Source organism: Gossypium hirsutum, chromosome D07 (genome assembly GCF_007990345.1).
Source record: "Gossypium hirsutum isolate 1008001.06 chromosome D07, Gossypium_hirsutum_v2.1, whole genome shotgun sequence".
NCBI classification, from domain to species: domain Eukaryota; kingdom Viridiplantae; phylum Streptophyta; class Magnoliopsida; order Malvales; family Malvaceae; genus Gossypium; species Gossypium hirsutum.
The window spans coordinates 17589164-17616968 of record NC_053443.1 but is presented as its reverse complement, the minus strand read 5'-3'; the positions used below and the strand labels follow the sequence as shown (position 1 = coordinate 17616968).

The window sequence follows — 27805 nt, the reverse complement described above, 5'->3', positions numbered from 1 at the left end:
TTGTCAAGGATGTGAATCATGTTCTACAATACTGTGATTTTGCAAGGGATGTGTGGCTAGCTTTACACTATGTTTTTGGACTACGGGTTCGCCTTCATAGTTAGACCAGGGAACTAGGTTGCACATGCAGTGGCTCAAAGGGGCGTGTCAAGAACAGAAGATTGTTTTTGGGTGAAGGAAGCATCGTTGTTGGCCACCTTTGCTGCTAACGAAGATAGAAGATTGCTCGATCCACCTCAGTCCAGATTTCAATAGGCTTCGAATTAGGGAATTTCTTGATATCTTTGTTTCGTCCACTTGCTGTTTCGCTTGAAGGTTCAACGCAGGTTAAGGTCTCCTTCAAAGAGAGGCCTCATTTGGGTTTGGTTTGCTTTCCCAATTTTCTTTATAGTTTTCGTTTTTTATGTAATTTATGTTATTATTGTTCCTGACAGTATTCTCAAATATATATATTTATCAAACTATATAATAATTATCAATAAACTTTAGAAATAAACAATAAATAATATCATCTCATTCATCAAACAAGAAGTCCCGTAAAAACATAGACAAGATTTTGCCCTTTTTTTTCCTCTTTCATTTGTTTGTTTTATACATTCGTCTTTTATTAATTTATTAATCTTTTTTACTTTAAAGTTGAAGACTATATAAAGGATGAAAAATAATAAATTTATATATTTTTAACATTATTTATACATCAACCAATGCGATAAATGTGACGTCCAACAAGACAATACGTTCAATATAGACTGAAATTTTCACCTATGTGAAACAATGAATTAGCATTGGAACAGTTTGCACCAACCAATACCGCCAAAACCGATACAGAACCAACTATATTGGATTCAAGTCTACTTAAAAACCAGAGATTTAAATGGCAACAGCTAAGAATTCCAAACTGGAAACCTCAATAATGGTACTATTCTTGAGATTTTCTGTTCTCGACCAACAAATTTTGCACACCTAAACATACCACAATACAGAACAGTCACAGTAAGACAAATCAAATCTTTGCTTTTTATATGGTTTCATAAATTGCCTCAGTACCTTCAATTTTGATCCCTTTACTCACAACGCCCAGTCTCATGACCAAGCTTCAACATGATATTTACCAGCTTTTTCTAAAGACCTCAGCCATCTCACCGCAGATTCCCTCGGAGCCCCACTTTCCTTAGATATAATCTCCTCAAAGGCTACCATCACATCTGATGGCATTTTTGTTGAAGACCCTGCAACATAGATGGCCGCTCCCTCACACAGCAAATTCCAAATCCTTTCACTTTGTTCCTGCATTTTATGTTGGACATAAACCTTCTGGGGTTGGTCTCTCGAGAAGGCAGCATAAAACCCACCACCCTTGGCTTCTGAAAGCACTCCGTCATTTTCTGAATGGGACAACCAAAAATCTCTATACAGAAAGTCATTATTCTCATTACGGCAACCAAAGAAGAGAAGCGTTGGAGCAATCGTACTAGATTGACTCTGTACAGCTCTTTCCTCCACAAATCCACGAAAAGGTGCACAACCAGTTCCAGGACCAATGACAATGAGGGGAAGCGAAGGTGGTGGGGGAGGCAGCAAACCCTTATGAAACCATACTGGGATGTATATACCTGTTAGAACAAAATACCGCATCAGTAAGACTAACACAAGCTATATGCATAACTTGGAACAAGGAAAGCAAAAGAATCGGAGCTATCTAGCACATCATACTTTGTTCAGGATCGAGACTGGCCAGCCATGTTGAGCAGAGGCCTTGTCTTTTCCGCTTGAAAGGTGTTGTCCATGACACGACATCCACAGTCAAATGCACTTGAGTTGGGTGAGCCAAAGGGGAAGAAGAAATGGAGAAAGCTCTGTTTTCAGTGGTGGAACCAATTGCACAAACCACTCAAATGGCATTTGCACAGAAGGGAAATCTTCCAATACCTTTTATCACAAATATTGAGACCATTTCTTTTCAGCTGAAGTTGGACTCGTTCTTTAAAATCATGCAGTGTTTAGTACACAACTGTATGGAGGGTAATTTCATGCTATCCTACTTTCGACCATATCGACACCAAAAATGACAGAATAAAAATCTCACACGAGCCAAGCATAAGATATGATTGAGATCACCTAATAATATCTGCTTGCTTATCTTAACTGATTCTAACCATTCAATCAGTATATGTACCAAAAATACTAAAAAGAAGCGAAAATATAAAGGCATGCATAAGATACAAGAATTTAACATTTCTAGGTATGATTTAATATTAAGTTTGGCACTTACCAATCTACAACTAAAATATCTAATGAGCATTGCTCTAATTGTTCAGAAAATTAACAAAAGAAGACTACCCCAATAAACCACTACTTGTAATGAAAATCCTTCCTCTGGCAAGATTTAAATCATTATCTTCCCAAGTCTAGCCCTGCTTACATGTACCAATAACTAGAAAAGCATCCCACTAACAGGAGGCAATTAAGAACAGAATGATGTAAAAAAATGTTCCACTTCTAATTTTAGGTGTAATTCTCAAAAGTTATACTCTACTTGATCAAAAATTAAGGAGAAAATAATGAAATTCAAAAAGAGCAACATACAAAGGACGAGCATTAGAAAAAATCAAAAGCAAGAAAATATCATTTATGTAAAAAATCCACTTCACTTTACCTCCAGAACAGTTCTTCTTTCCTTCTGGTTGTACTGATAAAGATCATCTCTTCCTTCAGGTGAAGCAAAATACTGAAGTCTTTCTTTCTCATGTTCAGCAGTGGCAAAGAAGCTCATCACCTGCAAACATTGATGTCAGACCAGAATCAATCATAGAAACCTTTGTGATTTTTTTTTTCTTTTTTCTCAAAAATAACCTTTAAGACCTTTCAACAAAGCATTTGAAGGAACAGCTCAATACCATGATGGAAAACCAAAGAAGTTAAAACATACAAGATCTTGCCTCGAAGAAATAGCGCCTGGGAGAAGCAGATGTGACATCCATTGTCAGTTCCACAAAAGTTCTTAATTTAATGGGTACATCCAAAGTATTTACATTGTTATCAATATGGCGGTTTTCCATTTCTCTAGGATGGACCTGAAATAAACCATATTAACAGCACAAGAAGGTTAGTATATAGCAAGATCAGGTTTTGAGGTTTCTTATGCATGTGATTGGGACAGGGCCAAAAGAGTTTACACAACCACAATAGACGATATTACTTATTGTAGAAACAAGCTTTCTACCTTGATTGAAATAAGTCAAACCACGAAAAGCAGTAAATAACTCCTTTCATTGAAAAACTTTTTCCTTCTTCAACTTCCATATTGACTTAAAAAAAATCTAAAAATTGTTCTTATCTTACATAATCATTTAATTGACAAAGGGTATAACTGGAGCAATATAACATAGCATACTCTTTCTTTTCCATTTCACTCCTTAACCAACAAAGGATTTTCATAATCCCTTCCTTTGCTTTCCCTTGTTCATTTTTAGCTATCCAAACAGTGGAATGAAGCAAACTTCCCCTTAAAAACCTCTATTTTCCTTTCTCTTCCTTCCTTTACAAAATCTAGTCAAAGCATAATGTTAGGTAGAAAGGGGTAAAAGTTTTCTCAAATAAATCATAAATCTAAGCTTCCAGGACAAGTCCCTAAATGAATGCTGTAAAATTGTTTGAACATGAAGTCTATGCAAAATCTATAATATCGATAAAGGACACATGTAAATCAGAAAGAAGGATTACTACCATATACCAATATGCAAAAGAACTTACTGTTATGAATGATTCAGGATCCAAATTACAGCGCTGTATGAAAGAATCAACTGCTGCAGGACTCTGTGAAGGGAGAACCTCTAGAACATCACCAATTTCATACTTAATCACCTACAACATATAGAAAAGAACAGAAACATCAAGCAACTAACAAGGCACATGGTTTGATTCGTAAAGATGTACCCAATAAAATGGAAAGAACGGAAACGACCTACCTGAGAAACAAATTCAAATTCAAAGTGACACACATCTTTTTCATGGCTTGCTCTGGTCAATGGGAAATTTTTCACCTGCAAAGGAATATTAAAACATCAGGGATAAGAAGAAAGATAGACCAAATATCACCAAAATTAATATTTATGAACAGCCCAAAAACCAACCATGGGAAGCAACTGCCAAAAAGGTTTTAACAATCAGTAAACAGTGGATAAATATGACTCCATGTGAAAACTGTGCCATCGTTTAGTATAATACCAAATGGGCAAGACAGAGGATTGAACAAGATGGTCACGAAATATGAATTTAAAATGAAGAACATTGAATTAAATAACATAGATTTTATCATAACATAGAAAATATACTACTACCATTTTGAGAAAGGCATCAGGCTTGCTCTTCTCATGAGGAACTTTTCCGGAAGACATTGAACGAGCCCTCCCAATTTGCATCTGAAGGTATTTAAAATCTGAGAAAGTACAAGACAAGAGCATGTTATCAGAGGAGAGACAAAAACAGAAAAGAGAAAAGAAGATGACATAACTATATCTAGGAATCAACCAAGTGCACAAAGGTTTCAGTCAGAGAGGACATTGGTTGAAACTGAATAACAAGGGGGAAAAACCTTCAAAAGAAAAACATCTTTTCAGCTTAATCTTTCTCTGTCAGTGAGAAGACTGAGAAGGGGAAAGTTCAGATTTTTAGCTTTGCTTTGCTTGATTTTTCTTTTTCTTTTTTCACCCCCTGAAAGAGAAAACAATTCAAACCAAACTAATCATCTAGAGTCAATGGACAATAGTGTTGTTATTTTCTTTTCCCCCATGTTACACATCTTGACGATTCAATTGCAATATGACTACTTAAACAACAATTTGGTATTAGCCTGTTCTGATTTTTAGCATCCCCTAGCTCAATACCCTTCTACTTTTTTCTTTTCTTTTCGAGTTACCTGTTGCAGTTGATAATCGGGAATCCATGTCATTGACATTATGATAAGTGACTTGAACTTTCGGTAGGCCAATTAATTCCTCATTTGGAACCAAAAAATCTGGACCTTTTGGAAAGAAATGGGGCTTGATCTCATTTAACCTACTCCACAATGATGATAACCAAGGATCCAAAGCAGCTTCATACCTGTGCAAATATCAATTAACATTTTATAAATTAGAAGGAAAATATATTATCCTAGTTGAGTTTCATTTTAACTCACATTTAAAAATAAGCATCATTAAAGTTCCAATTTTTTAAAAAAAGAAAAACTATCCTGTATTTTGGTGGGTGAAGAAGAAATCCATATCTCTTGCAATTCAATCTAAATGATTCTTAAGTCTATTTGGCACTTTTACCAGTAACAACAAAGGTTCATGTCTTATTTCAACTTGGATGATCTTGGAATGCATTTGTGGCATAGAGATATTTCTTAACCATGAAGTACAAAGTTTGTGTGACATAAGCCACAAGGTTCCTCAAAGCTACCCTATGCTTTTAATCCATATCCAATTAGCTCTAAATGACAGTACATAGCTTCTAAAGCTTTTAATACTTTTCAGAATACCAGTGTTGATGTAAACTATCCACTCTCGGCAGTAAAGGTGATGCTTTCCAAGAATGTAACCATTCACCAATGGACGCTTACATCTCTCTTTAAATATCATCTATAAATCACTTAAATCTCTCTAAAATCTAGATTATCATGCACACTCCCCAACATTTTGTTTCCACAGGACTTTATTCACTTGATGTCTGTATGGTTTTTGCAGCATGTTCTAACTTCTAACAGGTTTTGATTCAACAGTGAATCATTTAGAGAAAGCAGAAATAAGAAGAATATTGTAGAAGAAACTGCTATCAGACCAAGTTAAATGACATTCTTCTTAAAAGTACTCGACTATAATACCCTGAAGGATGCTGATCATCTCCCAAACCTCTCTCAACAACAGCTGTAGCCCCAAGGTCTGAAAGTCTTTTATCAAGCTTCTTTGCAACAAACTGCAGCCACCACATGCCAAATTAAGTTTCGCTCTAATTATGCACCAGGAACAGCGTCAATCAAACTACATGCCAAGCAATTTAATAGAAACAAGAAACCCATAGAAAGCCACCGTATTCATAGCTTATGGCTTAAATCAAATTAATATCAATCACGAATGTAATCATGCCTTACAAATGTATAACAATCTCATTAATTAAACCCCGGGGCTATACGAGGTCGAATGCGGAGTCCTGATTTGAATCCAACTCTAAAAATCAAAATCCCATAATGTGTCTCGAGACATTAACGCATGTTTCTAGAGTGGCCTCCCCTGTTTCCCTATTTTTCCTTCAATGTGAAGATGTCTCGGGACATTGGAATTAGTGGCCTTCATGAAGCAATATGGATAATAGTGATCCGCATTGAAAATAGGCATTTGATAATAATCATAATGTCATCAAGAGTATATGAAGTCATTGGGCTCCTCAAACATTGTACTCAAAGATGAGGAACATTAACAGCACTGATATAAGCCACAAAAAATGAAGAATAAAAACAAAATATAATATAAATAAATGTTGTGTGAAAAACAGTAGATATGAATTTAAAAATGCAATAAAATCAACTGTAGAAAACCATTACATTATATTTTTGGTACCCTGAATCTCCTAATCCAAACACTGCATAGTGAATTCCTTCCAACCAATGGCTGCCAAGATTTCTTTGCAGAAGAAACCTCCAAAATACCTGCAATATAATAAATGTATGTATATAAAAGATTAGGAAAGCGAAAACAATAAATTTGAGGCATACTAGGAACAAAAATAGGATATTTGAAGAAAAAAAATAGGGTTAGCCTTGCCTTCATAGAATCTGGAGTATCCCCTTGGCCTGTGGTAGAAACAACAAAAATGACAGTGTCTTCAGCAGGCAACGAATTCTGCAAAACAGTATCAAGTAAGTTACTCAGAAAATATTTTTAAATGGAAAAAGAAAAAGGAAGAGATAAATTACAGCATCATAATCGTCGGTTGAACTAATAACGACGGTGCAGGCTCTTCGCTCAGCTTCTCGTGCAATACGCTCGGCTACATCTAATGCGTTTCCCGTCTGAGTTGCGTATAGTATGAGTAGTGTCTTCGTCTTCATCTCCATTGCTAAACTTGGAGAATAAAGTGCTCCTTCTAGGGTTAATCGGAATCGACGGAAGATTCAAGAATCTGTAGAAATAAGGTTCGCGGAAAAAGTGATCGCGGGTCGGGTTAAGTTAGAGGTTACGTCCAGATGCCTTCAGAACCCTTAATTCTCTGCTTAAACTCTTTTGGCCCGTACCGTGACTTTGGTACTTGTGCTATTTCTTTTAATCTCTATTTTTATTTTAATGTAAATTACATAAACAGTCATCTGATTATTAGAAATTTTATTGTCAAGTCTAGAGGTGTCCATGGGCCGGGCGACCGGGCCCAGCCCGATGACCCGTCCGAAATATGGGAGGATTCGAGTAAAAATATAGGCCCGAAATATGGGTTTGGGTAAAAAAAGAGGCCCGTTTAGAAAACAGGTCGGGCCTCGGGCACCACTTTTTTGCCCGACCCAGCCCGGCCCGAATATATAATAAATTTTTTTTATTTTTTATTTTTAAAATATTTTTAAAATACTTTTTTATTTATTATTTTTAAAATAATTTTTTGGTGTTTATTAAAAAATGGGCCAGTCTCGGGCTTAGAATTTTTTTCCCGAGCCGGGCCTGGACAAAATTTCAAGCCGATATTTTGGGTCGGGCCAGGGCCTAGGATGCGAGCTGAATTTTTTTGGGCCCGACCCGGCCCATGGACACCTCTAGTCAAGTCGCCTAACTTATCAATTTATCTTTTTAGTCCAAAACCGTTAAAATAAAATAAAAAATAAACCCAAAATGGTACCGTTTTGATAAGTTTTAGGTGCTTTAAAGCCCTGAAGAATAAAGGGGAAAAGAATGCATTGCTGCAGGGTTATGGGAGGCGCTACCACCTCTGCCCCGCCTTCCGCCGGCTCCGATTTTGGAAGCAACATGCTCTGGTTCTACACAGACGATGCTCCAGGCTTGAAGATCTCCCCTACCGTTGTCCTAATCATGACTCTTTGTTTTATTGCATTTGTCGCCGCTCTCCACATTTTTGGCAAGATATATCGCGCCAAAGCTGGAGCTGGACTATGAATCGTGACCCAACCCGGTCTCATTTTTTTGGGGATCGATGACCTATTCTTGAATCAGTAACTAAAAATAATCAAATTACACTATTTCCCCATTTTTTTAACTTTTAATATTATAAATGATGGATGGGTGGCAAGCTTGTAATTATCTAATGTTGTTTGATTCAGTTAATTTTCAAATTTTCATTAGAGTTAGTTCACTGTTTCTGCTGTTATAATGAACAACAATCAAAGAGTTTTAAAACACCGTTTTGGGGTTAAAAATAGTTTTTTTTAATTATAAAATTACATGAAAATTATGGGAAAAAAATAATAGAAAAAAAAATACATGTCATTAAGTTAACTGCCACAGTAGTCTACCGTTAGTGTTTTAACGGTTTTAGACTAAAAAAATGAAGGGCAATTTACCAATAAAAGTCTTTTTTTTTTAATTACCGAAATGGGCCAATTTTTAATTATTTACCGGAATGGTCCATTTTCCGCGAAATCGCGTCCACGTCAGCGCGATGCCAGGGTACGCGCCAGGAAATCGCGTCCACGTTAGCGCAAGTTGCAACTAATTAATTGGCAAGAAGATTCAAACCAAGGTACTAAGGGAAAAGAGCAAGCATCTAAACCAACTAAACTAAACTAATTAATTGACATATTATAAAAACATTGTTTTTATCTTAATTATATTACTTACGTTCTAATGATTTATCGGACCTATTCCATACACGTGTCAAATCAGAAAAAATAATACAACAATTCTGTAAAAGAATCCGGTGTTTACTTCAAATAAATAAGGAAAATAATGATTTGAATGTTTCAAAATTCAATTTTAAACCGAAAAAATCAAAATTTAGAGGCAAAAAGAATTTTTTTCGATGAAAACTACCGGCAATTTGCCAGCGCGTAGATCTCGAAAGTTATTCGAAATAAAAAAAATCGTCTCAATCGGACAATCGAGCCAAAAGTTATGGCCTTTCAAAGTTTTCCAAGCTAAAAAACATAAACTGTTCATGAATTATTGCTTCCACGTCAGCAAATCGCGCTTATGTGGACGCGATTTGTTGCCACGTAAGTAATCGCGCTGATGTGGACGCGATTTCGGGGAAAATGACCCATTCCAGTAAATAATAAAATACCACGCCCATTTCGGTAAATTTTTAAAAAATAGGGCTTTTATGTGTAATTTGCCCAAAAATAAATTGATAAGTCAAATAATTATTTTGTAATTTTTTTAATTCGAATTTTTTAACAAGAAATTTTTTAATAGTCGGATGACCATTTATATGGTTTACCCTTATTTTATATATCAAAAATAAAATACAAAGGCTAAAGTTAATAGCAAAAATTACAAAGGCCAAAGTGTTAAAAATTAATATAGGCACCAAAATGATAATTTAACTATAATACTGTTGAGTAATATTCTTCTCGTATCATATTAAGGGGAATGCATGGGGTATTTATACATGTTTCTACTGCTACTATTACAACTCACAATAGGGCTCATTATTTTGTCTTAGTCTTGGGACTGATGGCATTGACATTCACTGTCTTTGGTGATGACATTCACTGGGCCTCTGTTGGCTTGTTGGACGTGTGTCTGCAGAGCAAGCGGTCTTTTTTTATCCTGGGATTGACTCCTCTAACGAGCCTCATACCTGCTAGTTATAGGCGAGGGTCTCTTATAGGGCTCGCGATCCCTTCTACGAACATAGCCTGCAACCTTATTCCTGCGAGGCTTATGCGAGCCCTCCAAGTGAGCTTTCTGCGCGAGTTATCTTTGCGAGCATCCAGCATCCCAGCAAGGTCCACAGTGAACTATCTGTGTTGGCGAACATTCTTCTTCAAGGTCGAAAATCCGAATTCTATTTGGCCATTTGGGTTGACAGTTAGCAAATCCTAACAAATACAAAGGCGAAAAGAGATTAAGTCAAAAATTAAGAAGGGTTAAACCTTAGTTGCTAGTGGATAAAATATCTTTGGGTTTTTTGGGATTAGTTGCACCAAAAACATTTTAGTTATTAAAAAATTATACTAGCTACGATTAAGAGAAAGTGGAAATACTAGACATGAGTGTTAAATATTTATTAGTTACTACGATACAGTCGTGTTGAGCTTTCAAAATTATACTAGCTCAATACTTAGAATTCTCTGGATTGTGGATTAATCTGAGCAAGTGAAAACTATTTTTTAACCATTTAGGGCAGATACGAAAAAGACATTGGATGTTTAATATTTTAGGGGCGAAGCAAATTAACCATCTGGGTAAGTATTTGGGTATTCAGGTGGGCTTCGTAAGCAATAAGAAGCTTTTCTTTCAATCGTTTCTCAAGAAGATACAATCAAAACTGGCAAGTTAGAGATCTTCATACCTTTTTCCCAGGAGGTAGATATACATTAATTCCAAGTGTCTTGTCCTCTATTCCTATTTATCTTTTGCTTGTTTTAAGGCTCCATACATTGTTGATAGAGCTGATCGTTTTATAAGATGCTTTTGGTGGAGGCATGTTTTTGCTATATGGAGGTGGTCTTGGCCTTAGGAATATGGAACTCTTGAATGATGCATTACTAAGTAAGCAACGGTAAACAATCTAACATCCATTTCAGTCATGTATTTGTATGCTAATCATCTAGAGGGAGAGATACCATTTCCATCAAATTTTGGTCAAATGCCCACGCTTGGATTTTTAAAGCTACAAAACAACCAACTAGGTGGGAAAATGCCACCCAGTTTGGGATATCTGGTCTCCCTCCAAAGGGTTTCACTTGAAAACAAGCTTGAAGGGGTAATTCCTTCTAGTTTAGATAATCTAGAAGCTTTGATAGAGTCGTATCTTAGCGGCAACAAGCTATCTTGAGAACAAGTCACTTGAAAATACAGGAACTGGATGGCTGAGCAGAGCTGGGAGGCAACGGCTAAGTCGAACAACTTAGGACTGTGCTGGCCCAGCGATGGCGGAGTGAGCCGGAACCCAAACCAAGAAAATAATAAAATGTTTTATTTTGATTAATAATAATAATTATTAAACAAATTATATTTTAATCCTTTAAATTTTAAAAGAAAGTAGTATGTAATGGTAAATTATGTCAATCCACACATAAAAAAAGAAAATATCATGTCAAATTTCTGTTAAATTTTTTAACAGAAGTAGTCAAAATGAACAGATTATGTAACATACATGTCTAAATTGCAAACTTTTTATTTTAGATACCTAAAATGAAAATTTTTGATAATACCCAAAAATATATACATGTATATGATAAATAATTAAAAATAAAAAGAATTGTTTTACCATATGAAATATTTAAAAATTTAAATTAATTTAGACCGTCCACCTTGTCCAAATTTGAAGTTATCCAATTTCATTTTTGTACAAGCTTTACTTAGAATATTATAAAACAAATACAAAATCAGATCCTGAAAATCTCTGGTACTGTTCTTTTCCTTTTATGGAAAATTTGGTTTGTTTTACTAAAGATTAAAAATTCTCAAATTCAGACATGTTTTAAGCATTAAAAAAAAACATCAGATCAGTGACAAAATCCAGAAAAGCAAATAACATGTGTAGGTTGGGGGTGCCGTCAAAATTTAAGCATCCCCTAGTAAACGACCATCAGTACCCTGTTTCTGCTCGGGAGTTCCATTCCTGCATGGATGATTATGCATCAAGCAGTAATCCAAGAACATGCTGAATTACAGTCGGTATGTAAAACCAATTTCCCTGAGAAACATTTATGCAAGATTCTACAGCAACAGGGCAAGATGTATATATATATATATACATACTTGCAACTTCATCCGATGCAAGAGATTTTATGTCTGTACTTTGTGCACCATAAATTGGAAGCATGAATAAGTGATTTTGGTGGTGTGCAACTCAGATGGTCATCTATCTTGTGGAACTATTAGCTGCACTGTTCTAAGAGGAAGGGATCCACTTACATCAATATAAAACTCAAATGAGTTTTACACCATTTCTAAATCATTAGATCAAAATTAATGAGTTAAAAAACACCTTTCCTGGTTTTCATTCATTGTAAAACATTAAAAGTTTTCTTTTTGGCATAAGAACTTTCCTTTTCGTTACTACAATTTTTCTTTTTTTGGTTCCAATGAAATGGATGAAGATGAGCAAGATCCGCAACAAAACATTAACACAAATGTAGAGGTCGTTCTTTTTTGGTTCAAATTTTCCTTCTCAGCATTATATTTTCAATCACACTGCATTGCAATGCTTTAGCTTTGATATTATATTTTCAATACGAAAAATGTTGAGATGAATTGAAAGTTTATTTTCTTGGTACAGATAAAGTAGTTTGCACAAGTAGAATAAAGGAGCTCAATTCGAAACTCAAGGTCTAAAATTTGGTTCAATTAAGTTTGAATTTTATTTTTAAAATTTGACATAAAAAATCAGATTTTCTTTGTATTTCATTTGGTTAAGCTTATTTATTTTATAGAAGAAAAAAAATAAGTTCTATTTTCAAGCTTGATTTCAATCTCGAATTTGAGTTTTCTTGATTTGTTTAATAGTTCTAGAAGTTCAAACTTACGCATATAAAAACAAGTACGTAAATAATGATTTCAAAAACATATTTTAATAAAATAAAAACTTAAAATGGAGATAATTTCTTGAGGACTAATGATCTTGCTCATTTTTGTCTGTTTCAGACGAACCAAAAAAGGAAATATATATATATTGCAGCAATGAGAAGGAAAGTTTTTGTGTGCCAAAAAGAAGAAAAAAATTAATTTTTTACCATTTATGAAAACGATGAAAGATGTGCTTTAATCTCAGCCCTAAATCATTTTTTTATCTAATGGTTTAAAAACGGTGTAAAACGGGTGTAAGTGGATCTTAGATGGTCCTATCTTGTGGAACCTATCAGCTGCATTTTTTTACATTGGATCTTGGTTTCATAGAAGCAGATTTATACTTTCAAATGAGAAGAATCCACTTGCAGTGCTGTAAATAACATGGTTTTACACCCTCTCATAACTTTTTCTACTATTAATATTTTAATGATTTAACCGTTAAATTTATTAATATAATCATATTTGTCATGCATGTAAAATTTCGAATCGGTCTAATATCTCTATCATATCAATTTAAAATATTAATATTAACATATATTTAACAGTTGAGAGTTTTTTACATAAAACAAATAGTTAAAAAACATTTCTTTACTCCAAACTTTACATGCACGATCTGCATGAATAGAAAGTGAAATATGATGGTTGGATTGTTAAAATATCAATTGTAGAAAAAGTTATGAAAGGGTGTAAAGTAATATTAGTTTTGCACCAGTATAAGTGGATCTCTCCTCCTTCCAAAGATTTCAGGCAAATTATATAAAGGAAGAACATCTAAGCACAATGCAGAGACTTTGGTGCTTACCTTTTGAATGATTATAACTCTTTATCAGTGTCTAGCTGTGCTTTTTCTGCTGCCTTTTCTGCTTCTTCCAAAGCAAATGCTTTTAGCGATTCTACATCCCTTTTCCCTAACATTTTGCATGACATGCAGTGGGGAAAATAATTCAACACCAAAAATAGTTCCGAAACATAGTCATTTGAAATCTTTATTAGCTGAAGCTTATTATTATGCATAGAAGTTAAACCCAAATATATTTCACGGTGAAAAGCAAAACAACTATAAAGCATCATGCAACAAAATCAGATCAATTACAAATAACCAGATTTATTCTACTCGCTGGTTTAGACTCATATTCAGTTAAAATCAACTCAAATCACTCAGAATGGAAAAGAATATTCAAGCAGTTCCGAAGACTAAAATCAGGCTTCCTTGAATGCCAGATGCAAATCACAACAAAACCCAACACCATGTTAGATAGCCTTTAAAAAGAAAAGCCTTGTACACTAAGGAAAATTTACTATTTTAAGCAGAAACAGATTTACGATAAATACACAAGAATGCTCACATCAGACATTTCACGACATCATAACCATTTATAATGGTCGGAGTTCCAAAGAAAAATGAACTCAAACTTTTGGCAACATGATTCAATCACTAATGTAACAGATGCTAATTTTAGAACAACCAATGGAACTAGATTTTTGTGCCATGCACACATGAGACGATATACATGTGGTTTACTTTTCAAGTCTTTCAATTCCAAAGAAAAATGCTCAAGAAAAATAGAGGAGAACAAAAATGATAAGATGAGAGATATACAACCACTTATTTACTTATTTTTCCCAACTGAATTTGCTTAAACCCAAAACAGCCGGAGCTACAAGAAAATACACAGCAGAAGACGATTCTCCATTTTCTTCCTACATATAAAACTTAAAGGGCTCTCAGATGTAGGTTAATCATCCCAGGTTCCTTCTAGGCTTCTACTATGTTTTTTATGGATCTTAAGAATTCACTACACAACAACTGGTTTATGTGATTATTTAAAAAAAGCGGACATGTCCCTCTCAAGAAGCAGTTGCGGCATACTTCAGGACAATGCCAGCCTCTCAGACATTGGATCCAGAAGAACCGACAAGCAGCACACTAGATGCACTAAGGACAGGGTAAAGGTACCTTTTAGAAGAACTCAGGCAATATAGATAGGCATTAGATAAAGTAGTTCAACCGTATAGAGACTACTCTATAAAAGATTCTACTCGATTGAGCCTCTTTGCTTCTACTATCAGAGTACACAGTTGACCTACACTAATACCATACAATGCCTATTTTGGTATGTTTGAGTATCCAATCTAGGTCTCAAAAGCATTCAATGCCTAGTGAGTTGAAGTAACTAAGTGTAAAGGGTGCTAATTACTAAGTACAGATGGCAATATCTTCATTTTTGAAAAAAAAACATTAATCCTTCATATACAACACAAAGAGAGGATCTTGAGTTTGAACTGAAATTCAATGTTTGCATTAAAAAAGAAGTGAAATTAGAATGTCACCTTGATATTTAGCAACTTCTTCGCCATCATAAAAGAGCTTAAACGTGGGATATGAATGGATGTCTACTTTAGTGCATACAGGTTTGCTTACACTGCAATCAACTTCTCCAATCTCTATTTCGTCTTCTCCTTCCACTGCCTTTCCTAACTCATCCCACAACGTCCCCAAGTTTTTACTGAAAAAAAAAAAAGAAAAAGGAAAATCAAAACCCATTATTATCATAAGTCATTAGTAAAAAAACTACAATGGTGGAAGCTCTATAATCAGGTCTAGCTCGATCCAACAAAACTAATAAACCAGGCAGAAAATTATTACCAATGTTTACACCAAGGAACACAAAATTTCACGAACCAGGCCGTGTCTTTCTCCTTTACCTGAAAAAGAAAGGAAATGCAATATATACGTCGAGTTATTTATCATAGGGGGAAAAAGAAACCCCTAAATCCGAATTCATATACCCAATTGTTAACCAGTGGGATTTTCTGTTGTGCAGTATGGCAGATTTTGAATTTGAAAAAGATCAATAACCATAGAAGAGAATATGTTTAAGAAGTTGCGCAAAGGGATAAATTATAATCGAAATGAAATTAAACAAAATTGGAACTGATCACAAAGCTATTAAAATTTGACAAAAACAAACACACAAAAAAACCCTAAAAAGAGAGCTTGTTTGATTTAAATTGGGGACATTAAATGGGGGATAAAGGGAGGGTAAAAGGGTTACCTTGTCGGAGAAGGTGTCGGGAGTTAGGGTTATGACTTCCGCTTTTGTGTGAAGGGTAATTGAAGTCAAGAAAAGGAGGAGGAGAGCGAAACGACAGTCGTTTTTCATGACTGGTGAGCTTTTGTGTGTGTTTGTTGGGTTAGAATCGAAAAGCGGGAGGAAGAGATGTATCGTAAGATATGTTGAGATTTGGGAGTTTTAGTTCTCTCAGTTCTCAGTTCAACTCAACGGCTCCGCCGAGGTTCGGTAAACAAAACAACCCAACGAAGCTACATGTCACGTGCCTTTTCACCTCATTCTTTTTCTTTTTCATGGACTCAGGCCACCTTCTAGACTTAGGCCCAAAATATAATTTCATTAATTTTTTATTTTAATTTATTATAAGAATAAAAAATATTTAAATAATCATTGTGATTTTATATATTTAATTTTTTTAAAAATATTAAATATTATAGAAATAATTTTTGAGAAAATATATATTTTCTAATTAAATGAAAATCGGTCTACTTTATATAAAAGTCCACTAATTCTGAAAATAATTGAAAAATAAAATAAAATTTTAAAAGTAATGAAAATAAAAATGGGAAAAACAGCTCATTAGTAAAATATTAAATAATTAGACAAAATAATTTGTCATTTCAGTCAAAATTTTATCTACAAAGAACTATTACTTTAATATTTTATTGCCTTTGATACACAGTTAGAAACTTTAAGTGCCAAATTGATATAAAAAATATTTAAATACCAAAATGACAATTTGGTGCAACTTTAGGGGGCTAATATAATGTTAACCCTATATATAAGGTTAATCTCTCACATTTAATTTTATTAACTATAAAAAATTAATTTTAACATTATTAACTATATCATATTTAAAATAAAATTGTATTTATTTATTTATTTAAAACATAATATTATTATTATTTTTAATTTCTCCAATCATATTTAATGATTTTATAGATTTATAATTTTATTAATCATTAATATGTTTGTTATCTTTTAAGTAGAACATTTAAAAGATATAACAAAATTAACTAATTTCATATTAATTAATATTTAATTAAATTTACTTTTATTATTATCATTATCATATAATAATACTAATAAACTGTTATTCTCGCCAATTTGAATTTTTTTTCCAAATTCCTGCTTTTTATCATTATTTTTTAAACTACTCTGTTAGTCACTCTAAACTTAAGTCATTCCTATTTTGGTTACCCTAAATTTTTTTTTTAATTTGATCATCGTCATTAAAGAAATTGATCAAACTGATCATTCAATCTTTAAATCCATCTTTTCATAATTAATTGCCTTTTTATAATTTTTATAATTTTTCTTTTTTTTTCTCTCCTCTCATTTTCTTCATCTTCTCCCTTCTAACCCAAGAATCCTAGCCATTGCCTCCCTTAAAGGTATCATTGCTACTTCCTTTAAACCACTACCAGCGAGATCAAAAATAGAAAGACATTTCAAAATTACACCATGTCAATGGCGGGATTAGGAGATCAAACCACAAAACTTCTAAAGCTTTGGGAATGACCTCACAATTTTTGAGGGGTTTTTTGAGAAATCTAATCTTATAGATAAGAATAGGAGTCTTTAAGCTTTGCTTTGGTGGCTTTGGATTGACAAGTTTACTCTAGAAAAGATATCGGATGATCACAACAACGATGATTAGAAAAGGCGGTTGTGGGTAAGAAGAAGAAATGGGAAAGAAAACATGGAAAATAGGGAGAAAGAAGTGTCCATTGGCGTCGTTCATTAACAAGACAACGATGATCAATGGTGGTTTAAGAGAGGAAGCAACGACATCTTTAAAGGAGATGACAACTAGGGTTTTTGAGTTAAAAGGAAGAGAGAGAGAAAAAAAGATAAAAGATAAAAGAAAAAGAAAAAGAAAAGGAGGGTATTCTGTTAAATTTAACTGTGGAATGACCAATTTGTTCAATTTCTTTAACGGTGGTGATCAAATTAACAAAAGAAAAAAACTGGGGTGACTAAAATAAGAATGACCTAATTTTTAAGTGGCTAATGAGGTAATTTACCCCTTTTTAATATATAAATATTTTAAAACATCAAATGAATTATGAATAATGTTTAATGCACCGTGATAATAAATCTCATGCACCATAGATAAATAATAATATAACAATCATCATTAAATTAAACAAAAATTTAGAGAATTTGCAAATAAATATTAATAACTTTATTTAAATATAATTAAACATTAATAGTAACTAATATTCTAGATTTAGGATAATAAATTAATGATTATTTAATTATGTTTAATAAAGTTAACCAATATTTATTTATAAACCATCCACTATTTAGTGCTCATCAATTACACTAGATAGATTTCAATTTTTACCTTTCCTTTTTCTTTTTTATTTGGGGTTTATGTTTTGACTTGTTTACAAAAATTTAGGGTCAATTTTGGTGTTTTAATTTATATGGTAGGATATGCATTTTGATTTTGATTTTAGTTTTGAAATAATTGTTGTTAGTGGTGATTAAAAATTTAATTCGTTAGCAATAAAATTACAAAAACTTTAAAAATTCCAAAATATTATAAATTCAAAAAAATAAAAAAAAAGCTAAAATTTAAATTTATTTTAAAAACCTTAAAAAGTGGACAAGGCCCCGCTAGCAAATATCGTTTAACAACGTTCAAATAAATATAATTGTCATTTTGATTGAGCTCAATAATAATCCTAGAATTGAAAGAAAAGATGGTGTAAATTTTTTTTATATTGTTTGATCGGGAGACTATTGTATGACAAACTACAAAAGGATGAACATGGTTATTGATTTTATTCCATGAAAAGAGAAGAAGAAGAAGAAGAAGAAGACAAGGTTGAAAATAAAACATTAAAACAAGCAAAAGCTCAAAAACCTAACACTGGAAAACAAGAAGCTTCCTAGCCTGCAATAACCCTACTACATTCCCATTCCCATTCACACCCCAAACCCAACAACTCAATTCATTTAATCAAAACCCATAATCATTTGATCCCCAAAGTTCCTTATCACCTTTGGGCCTCCATCCTCAGATTTCTCTTCCCTCTCCTTCAAATCCTCGTCAGGCGGTGCTGCTGATGCTGATGGCAGGATAACTGCTTCCTTTTGTGCATTGATGAAACGCCTCATCCTCTCCTCCGTCACACCAAATGCAGCCGCCAGCTCTGGGGTGTTGAAGGTGTGCAGCAGGGAGTTTGCACCCACTAGGAACTGAGGCCGGTTCTTGTCTGATGTTGTTGTGAACCCAAAGAACTCGAAAGGGCTTGATCGTGATGCTATTTGACAGAATGCCAAGTACCTTGGTACCCAAAACACATCCCCTTCTCTTACCCTCGCATCCATGGCTAATGTTCCATTTGGATACACAATCTGGATTCTACCTGTTCCCCTTAACACAATGCCATATTCAGTTGCTCTGGGATTCACATGTGGAGCCATCATTGATCCCTGAAATTGTACATGAGCTACCTTATAAGCAATTGTCCAATGGGATAGAGTTGCCAAGTTCAAAGACTGATTACCGCAGTGAGATTGACAAGGAAAACGCCGGTGCCAGAGTGTTTGAAAGGTTTATAAACGGATCCATCCACTGCAACACTCCATCCATAGTCGTTCTTGAAATCGGCTTTTCTCTTGTAGATGTTGTATGAGTCGGGGGCTTTATCCCCGAAAACTCTTCTTTCATTCCCAGAAAACATACCAAACAGTTTCCACCATGACCACTCTTTCTCGTCTTCATCAGCTTCTCCCTGGATCATTCTCTTCACCTGCTTTAGCCTATCTTGCTCTTGAAGTTGAGACAACTTTGTCCAAATGCTTGGTGCATGAAACTTGGTCACATGCACAATTGGACCCTCTTGTTGCCCTCTCATTATTTCCTCCAATTTCGACATCGACACCTGTAATTATGTGAATTGATTATTATGTTAGAGTTAGCCCATTGCACGAAACCACCAAGCTCTGGTGCCATAGATAGCATGTACTTTGCTTACATTGAAGGCTGTAGAAAGAGTTTCAGGACCAAAACCAGCAAGGACAGATGTTGGATGGGTTCCTCCGCCAATGAAGAAAGACTGCATGCAATCCACAAATTCAACCAACTTTTAATAAGCTAAGAAAATGTTATGGGGGAGATAAATAATGGATGGTTTTAATTCATTATTACCTGGAAAGTATCCAAATTTAAACTCTCTGAGGGATCAATGCTGCAGATGATGTGAAGCCTCTGCCCCTCACCTGGGTTCAAAATGTAAAATGTTGACCCAGCAGGTATATGATACACATCCCCTATCTTCAATCGTCTCTCCACCATCTCATCTTTGTAAATGCACCCAACCCTGGCTTCCCCTGCAACCATTGCAATAACCCCATCAGCATTGCCCCCTACTGGCTAGGGATGAGAGAGTAATATTAGTGGAAAACAAAAAGAAAAAGGATAATACCTGTACGAACGAAAAGGATCAAACTGGAATCAAGATACTGGGGGATGAAAAGGGACTGAGGCTCCATTGTAATGAATCCCATGTGCAACGGTTTATCAACGGTCCTCCCTCCAGGGCTTCTCACCAGCCTCATTTCTCCAGCATCAGTTGTCATCACAGGCCTTGATTTTGGCATCAAGAACCAACTCTTTCTACTTTCACTTTCTTCTTCTTCTTCTTCTTCAGGTTCCATCTCCTCTTCCCTCCTTTCTCTTTCTTTCCTCCATTGTTTCTCGCCTCTGTAACCCATTGTCACTGTCACCCCATAGCAGAGAACAAGTGCTAGAAGCAAAAAGCTCACTCCTTTTCCCATTTTTAGCCTTTTTTTCCCCTTAACTGATCGATGATCTTCTCTGTAGTTGTTTATGGGTCTGGTTTTGAGTTGAAAAGGAGTGGTATATGTAGAGGAGAGGAAAGGATGAAGGGAGACGCGTGGAATGCATGCATGGTTTGAGAGTTTAGGTGGCATATTACAGTTTAGACACCGTTGGAATCTGGTGAGATTTATCAGATCTCTTAAAGGCAAAGTCTGGTTACAATTCGCACATGTAAATGGCTGAAAAATAGAAAAAGAAAAGAAAAGAAAAACACCAGCGCAAAACTTAATATCCAATGTATTTATAAAATAAAAACAAATAATCAACCTTAGTAATAAAAACACAACACTATTATATTAGTATTTATAAATTTTTAAAATTTTTTATCGAGTTAATGTGATGTTGATTGGTAATACTAATTCAATCAATCACTTTATAATTAGTATAGATTAATATTTATTTATGATATCAATTCACTTAATTAACTTTGAGATTTTATGTTTGAGCTTCACTTGTTTAAACAGTGTGAGTAAGTTAATTTGAATTCAATTAGTTTATTAAATTAATTATTCCGATTGCTGTTTGTAATAATTGATTCTCATAATAATTACTAATATAATTCTACATAGTAAAAAATAAACCATCAATAAGTCAAATTCATTAAAAATAGATTATTACACACAGTACTAATAAAGTAGTTTAACTTCGCAAGCAGTTTTAAAAATTATTCAGTGTTTTAATCTATTTATTTTCTTAAATATCAATTAAGGACGCATGTGAATTTTTTTTTTTTTGAATAATAAAAGTTTCATTAAAAGATAAGAGAACAGGCAATTGAGTATAGTTGTGTGTCACTCACACTTGTAATTCTCATTAGAAAACCAATAGACATAGTGCTCCCTTCCTCAACAGCTACAGAAGGAAATCCCCTTACATGTAAATTGTGAAAATCACAAGAGAAAATCCAAAAAAGCCTCCAGCCAAGTTCAATCATTCCATCGAAGAGCACCAGACAATGTCCCATGAGCTAATACTCCCAACAAGCAGTTGTTTCTCCCTTCATCTAAGCCTAATCCTGCATCTAATCTAGTGGGTCAATCCACCATCGATTTGTCGCACAAATCTCAAAGACCTTTTTCGGAGCTTCCTCCACCCAGAATAAGCTTCCTTCTCTGTCAAATGCTTCCTTAGCCAGCTGATCAACTGTCCGATTGTCGTTCCTCAATATATGTGTAACACCCCATACTCGACCCGATCATCGGGTCCTAATACAAGATGTCACATTTGTTGCTAGAGCAACTACAACTTCATTTGCATATTAAATAAACAATTTATACAAGTCTTTATGATCAATTCTTAATTATAACATGTTATTCAATCAAATTTAGGTTATAAACGAGCTTACAAAAGCTCTTATGTGAACTGAGGTTGATTGAGGACTAAAATGTAAAATTTTCCAAAGTACCGAGTTGACGTCGCAACGTTTAGGGAATCACGTCGCGACATTGAACGCAAAATGCTGGATATCACGACTTCAATAGTGTGGTGTCGCGACTCTGAAAACAGAAGGTTGATGTCGTGACTTCAGCAAGGGACGTTGCGACGTTGAGGGCTAGTGTCGTGACATCCATAAAATGGTATCGTGACTTTGAAGGAAGACTCCCTCAAACCTTGCATCATTCGATTCAACCTACCAAATCCATAACTCAATTGGTCTAATAACCCAAAAATGCAATTCAACTAATCTCAAATGTTAATTCAACTACCCATTTAACTTCATCCATACATGCTTACAATTCATCTACTTATATTCAAGTTACAATTTTCATTTCAAATACCAAAATAGTAACTCACAAATTAAGACTGACTCAACCTTAGGTTCATGCCATCTATTGATCACAAAGTGAGTTTATACAAACTTGTTGAATCAAAAGCTGCGATCTGGATGCTGTCTCACTCTTCGGAACCTTGAGATTTACTGGTACCTGTGCACGGAATAAACAAACTATACGCTAAGCGATAAAACTCAATGGTACTTTCATGATTCAAATCAGTAATACGTTAGAAATAGCATAACAAGATTTCAATCAATGCACAATTTAGTTTTCACCATTTCAATTTACAAATCATGCCTCACGTTTCAAACTCATTTCTTATTTCAGTTGGCAACACATATGAATATATCATACCATGTTTTCTATCATCACATCACATTTATTTCATTATCTCATTTCTTTCTCGAATCTATTGATTCGTTTCTTATCTGTATCGACCTTCAAGGCTCTCTTTAATCGGTTCGCATGATCTTTCACATGCTATCATTTGTCATATTTCATATATATATACATGGTATACCATTTTCATCAACATTTCATATCGACTATCATTTAACAAGTTCATGTTTTATAATCCCTATTAATCGGATACAGGCTCAAGATGGATACACAGATCATCCAACCATCACACCAACATATCTGTCACCCAGTGTCCCAACGGAACGTTCGAAGTAAAAATTGCGATGTGTGCCTCATCAATATAACTGAAGTAAAGTGTGTTTCGCACTTCATTGGATGTCCGAAGTATACTATGCACTCTACACCTCATTAGTATAAACCGAACTATAATCCCATAAACAAATCCAATCCTATGGCATGTCAACTATACTCGACTCTGCTCGAGATAGTTAATAGGGTAACAAATGTTCCAATTACACATTATATACATGTTCACATATCATATTCTCATATGCTACTCATCTATACTATACGTATCTCAAATCAATTTATACGTTTCGTATCACTATATACTTACCGAATCATGAAACAAGTAGGATTCTTACCTCAATAGCCAATTTGTAACAAAACATATATATACAAATATATTGAATTCGAATAATAAAAGTACAAATCATAGATTCATCATTCATCTATGACTTTCGTTTTTTCTTTCTCTTGAGATAACCCAGCGTCGTTTTTAGCTACATTCAATAATTTAATTATAAAAATGACACTAGTTCACATCCAAATCACATTCAAACTGTAACACCCTAACATGTCTCCGTCGCCAGATTAAGGTTACAGAACATTACCGTACAATTGAAAACATTTAACATCATATTATTTAAATAAATTAAACATATCACAATTCATTCAATCACATGCATTCTATCCCTAAATTGAGCCCTCGAGGCCTTAAAAATAACTTAGAAACAATTTGGGACTAGTTTTAAACAAAATGAGAAGTTTAAGAAAAAGTTGTAAAAATTGGAAAACAAGGGTCACATGGCTGTGTGGTCAGGCCGTGTAACTTTCGAACAAGGGACACACGACCATGTCCCAGCCCGTGTCCTCACCCGTGTAACTCACTGAGATGCCACACACGCCCATATGCCAGGCCGTGTGCTAGGCCGTGTAGCTCACTGACTTGCAACCCTAAGAATTCACAAATGATACACGGCAGTGTCGCAAGGCCGTGTGTCTCACACGGCCGTGTGACAGCTTGTGTCTCAGGCCGTATGGATTCAAAATTCTACCTAAAATCAAGTCATTTCATAACCAGTTCATGCATAACTATACAAACCATTTAAGCACATATTCAAGGGGTTCAAACATGCATAAACATGCCATTTCAAACATCTTAAATCACCTAACCAATATTCCATTCGAAGGCACTACAATTATACCAAAACATTTCATACCAAAATAAGTCAACATTACTTTATTTCAAACATTATAACCTAGTTCAATTACCTGCTATATCACAAATGACTATTATCAAGCCATTACAAACATACCAAAAAAACCTTATATACATGTATTTAAAAGTGACCAAAATGACATGTTTTGGTAAGGGATTATATGTAACACCCCTAACCCGTATTCGCCACCAGAACAGGGATACGGAGCATTACCGAAATAAACAAATCAAAACAAACATTTCATATTATTTAACATCATGTCAAATATTATTCATAAAATCCTTTATATGAGCCATCGAGACTTAAAACATACATTAGAAATAAGTCGGGACTAAACCGGGTACTTAGAGAATTGTTCACGTAATTTTAAAATTTTTCCTAGGTGTAGGGGATACACGCCCGTGTAGTCAAGTCGTGTAGCCCACACGACTAATAGATACGCCCGTGTCTCAGGCAGTGTGGACATTCGAAATGGGGCACACGGTCGTGTCCCAGCCCGTGTCTGTACTCGTACAACTCTCTGACTTGTGTCACACGGCCAAGTCACACGCTCGTGTGCTAGGCTTTGTGTAGGTACAGGGGTTACACGGCCAAGTCGCATGCCCGTATGCTAGGCCGTGTGAAAAATCTTAAGCATTCTGTTTTGAATTTTAAAGATGCAAGGGACATATGGTCAAAGCACACGCTCTTGTGCTAGGCCATGTGTCACACACAGCTGAGACGCACGCTCGTGTCTCTGCCCATGTGGACAAAATAAGTCCATTTCCTAGCCATATTTCTCACCCAAACTTGTCTTCCACCTACAATAACACTTAAATACATTCACAAACCATATCAAATCACTTAAAACAAACCAAAACCATGTCTTAAACTTGACATATTACACATACAACCAAAGTGCTTTTAGGCACCCTAATAGACAATTTATTAATATGTCATTCCAAAACTTATACTTACCTAGATACCAAATGCATATATGCTTCATCAATTTCATACTTCAAACATGATAATACCATATATTTATATCAAAACATGACCATTACAAGCCATTCTAATGGCTAATTACAACCAAACACATACATGCCATTCTTAACCACTTTTAGCCTATACATGCCATTATAACCTAAAATTTAATTTACTATTTATACCGAGATGAGTCGATGGATAGTGTGATGATATCTCCACCAAGCTTCCAACCTAACGAGCCTCTGAATTACTATAAAACAGAGGGAAATAAAACAAAGTAAGCATATTATGCTTAGTAAGTTCGTATACCAATAATTTATATTTAAAGTAAACATGCAAAATTCATCCAAAGAAATTTGGCAATTTACCTAAACACATATAACCTCAAGAAACATGTTAGTCATGTATTTCATGTGAATATCAAGAAACAAGGATAAGCTCATCATGTCAAAAATTTCATATACATATGCTTTCCACATCATATATCAATATAACTATACATTTCCATAATAATTCATCTCAAGTTCAGATTATTCCATGTCAAAACTTTGCCCGTTGAATTTATTTGAAATATAAATGGATACACAGGTAGTACACTTGAAGTGTACAAATTGTAATCCGTCAATTCATATTCAAGAGTGCTCATTAGAACACATAATCGGGAAGCCCTCTCTCAAGCCATATAACGGGAAGCTCATGTGAGCCATGTAAAGGGAAGCTTATCCGGGCTGTATAACGGGAAGCTCATAAGATCCATAATTGAGAAGCTCATGCGAGCCAATAATGGGTAGCTCTGAAGAGCCATTAACGGGAAGCTTCGGATAGTCATATATCGGGAAGTTCAAGAGCCATATTGGGAAGCTGATAAAGAGCCTTTAATCAGGAAGCTCGCGAAGAGCCATATATACGGGACGCTCATAAGAGCTATGGTGTGTCTACATCACATGCAGAATCACAATCAATCGGGATGCTTCGAAGAGCTATTAACGGGAAGCTCGCAAGAACCATATAACGAGAAGCTCGATAAGGATGTTAACGGGACGCTCTTTCGAGCTATGGTGTGTCCACAACATAAGCAGGTCCGCAACATAAGCATGACCACAACCAATACGGGAAATCCTGTATCCATCGAATTTCATTTATTCAAACGAGTCTTGACATTTATTGGGCTTTGTCGGATATGTAGTCAATTTCATGCAATTAGCAATTACACAATTCATATATATACAAAATTTAATTCAAACATATAAATGTACACAATTTAGTTACACGAACTTACCTAGACAATGTTTGTGAACTTGGTTGCTACTAATCCGTTACTTTTTCTTTACCTCGATCTAGCTCCGTGTTTGATCTATTCGAATCTATACGAGTAAATCTAGCTCAATTTAATACAATTCATATTCAATTCACATCCTAGGGAAAATTACTATTTTGCCCCTATACTTTTAATTAATGGCGATTTTATCCCTAGGCTCGAAAAATGAAATTCATGCAATTCAATCCTTATTCCAAGCCTAGTTGATTTTTACATGTAACATTTACAGCCCAAGTAATTCATAAAATTTAGAATTTTTTCATAAATTTTAAATCTTTACAATTTAGTCCCTAAATCACAATTTCATCAAAATTCACTTTACAAAAGTTGTTTATCTATCAACAACATTTCATTTTCTACCATAAATTTCATAATTCATACATATTCATCCATGGAAAAACCTTAGTACTTTGATAACTTTACAACTTAATCCCCGAGATAGCTAGATTAAGCTATTACGATCTCGGAAACATAAAAATCATTAAAAACAGGACAAGAATGCTTACCCAATTAAGCCAAGTAAGCTTGCTTGAGTTCTCTTCTCTTAGCTAGGGTTTCCATAAAAAAATTTGGGAAAGATGATAAAAAAGATGATATTTTATTATTTAATTAACTTGTCATATTTTATTATTTCAACTTTTCAATTTAGTCATTTTCTTTATTAAATTTTCCATGGATGAATCATCATACTTATCTACTAACTCCTCTTAATGGTCTATTTGCCATATAAGAACCTCTAATTTTGAATTCCATAGTTATTTGATCCTTTTAGCTACTAGAATTCAACTTTTACATTTCATGCAATTTGGTCATTTTATCAATTAATCACGTAATCGGTAAAATTTTCTTAACAAAATTTTTATACGATATTCCTATCATAATGCAGACCATAAAATAATATTAAAATAAATTTTCTTTTAGACTCAGATCTGTGGTCCCAAAACCACTGTTCTGATTCCACTAAAAATGGGCTGTTACATTATAGTTCACCAAATCAAACGTATCTTCAAGGCCTAAACTTACCAAAAACTTACATTAACCCATTCATTAAATACCATTACAAAACAACCTATACATGCCATTATAAACCTTGGCCAAAATACTCAAAAACTACCGAATTGACCACTGGATAGTGTGATAGGTCTCCGACGAGTTCCAATCGGTCGAGCTTCTGATAATCTATAAAACAATAGAAAAAAGCTACGTAAGCAACGAATGCTTAGTAAGCTCGTA

At 34.5% G+C, this 27805-nt stretch overlaps 3 protein-coding genes across 3 annotated transcripts; all 3 read right to left on the bottom strand.

The window, feature by feature from the left end:
* Nucleotides 1-745: 745 nt before the first annotated feature.
* LOC121203456 (NADPH-dependent diflavin oxidoreductase 1-like) lies at nt 746-7285 on the bottom strand. Its single transcript, XM_041097633.1, is given in 13 exon segments — nt 746-1613; nt 1714-1860; nt 1863-1929; nt 2657-2776; nt 2940-3074; nt 3754-3864; nt 3969-4043; nt 4341-4438; nt 4919-5103; nt 5867-5958; nt 6584-6688; nt 6804-6881; nt 6956-7285. Coding segments are annotated over 13 exon segments (1884 nt in total). The 5' UTR covers nt 7097-7285; the 3' UTR covers nt 746-1083.
* A 4253-nt stretch (nt 7286-11538) lies between these two features.
* Nucleotides 11539-16094, bottom strand: LOC121202933 (protein disulfide-isomerase 5-1). Its single transcript, XM_041097632.1, has 5 exons — nt 15776-16094; nt 15367-15425; nt 15051-15226; nt 13522-13627; nt 11539-11769 (listed from the first exon to the last, which is right to left on the bottom strand). The coding sequence occupies exons 1-4, from the start codon at nt 15881-15883 to the stop codon at nt 13533-13535; spliced, it is 438 nt and encodes a 145-aa protein (XP_040953566.1). The 5' UTR covers nt 15884-16094; the 3' UTR covers nt 11539-11769; nt 13522-13532.
* Nucleotides 16095-18564: 2470 nt separating this feature from the next.
* On the bottom strand, nt 18565-20758 carry LOC107954241 (vicilin-like seed storage protein At2g28490). Its single transcript, XM_016889739.2, has 5 exons — nt 20236-20758; nt 19959-20140; nt 19786-19866; nt 19315-19692; nt 18565-19240 (listed from the first exon to the last, which is right to left on the bottom strand). The coding sequence occupies exons 1-5, from the start codon at nt 20741-20743 to the stop codon at nt 18761-18763; spliced, it is 1629 nt and encodes a 542-aa protein (XP_016745228.1). The 5' UTR covers nt 20744-20758; the 3' UTR covers nt 18565-18760.
* Between the last annotated feature and the right edge of the window lie 7047 nt (nt 20759-27805).

Bases quoted from the DNA above. Each gene is read 5' to 3' on its own strand.
- LOC121202933 (XM_041097632.1), bottom strand. From the start codon at position 15,883: ATGAAAAACGACTGTCGTTTCGCTCTCCTCCTCCTTTTCTTGACTTCA. The intron at 15,227-15,366 runs GTAATAATTTTC...TTTTTTTTTCAG, and splicing joins GTTCCTTGGTGTAAACATTG to TAAAAACTTGGGGACGTTGT. The intron at 13,628-15,050 runs GTGACATTCTAA...GCAAAATGTTAG, and splicing joins AGAAGTTGCTAAATATCAAG to GGAAAAGGGATGTAGAATCG.
- LOC107954241 (XM_016889739.2), bottom strand. From the start codon at position 20,743: ATGCCACCTAAACTCTCAAACCATGCATGCATTCCACGCGTCTCCCTT. The intron at 19,867-19,958 runs GTAATAATGAAT...GATTGCATGCAG, and splicing joins TAAATTTGGATACTTTCCAG to TCTTTCTTCATTGGCGGAGG. The intron at 19,693-19,785 runs GTAAGCAAAGTA...ACATAATTACAG, and splicing joins CTCTTTCTACAGCCTTCAAT to GTGTCGATGTCGAAATTGGA.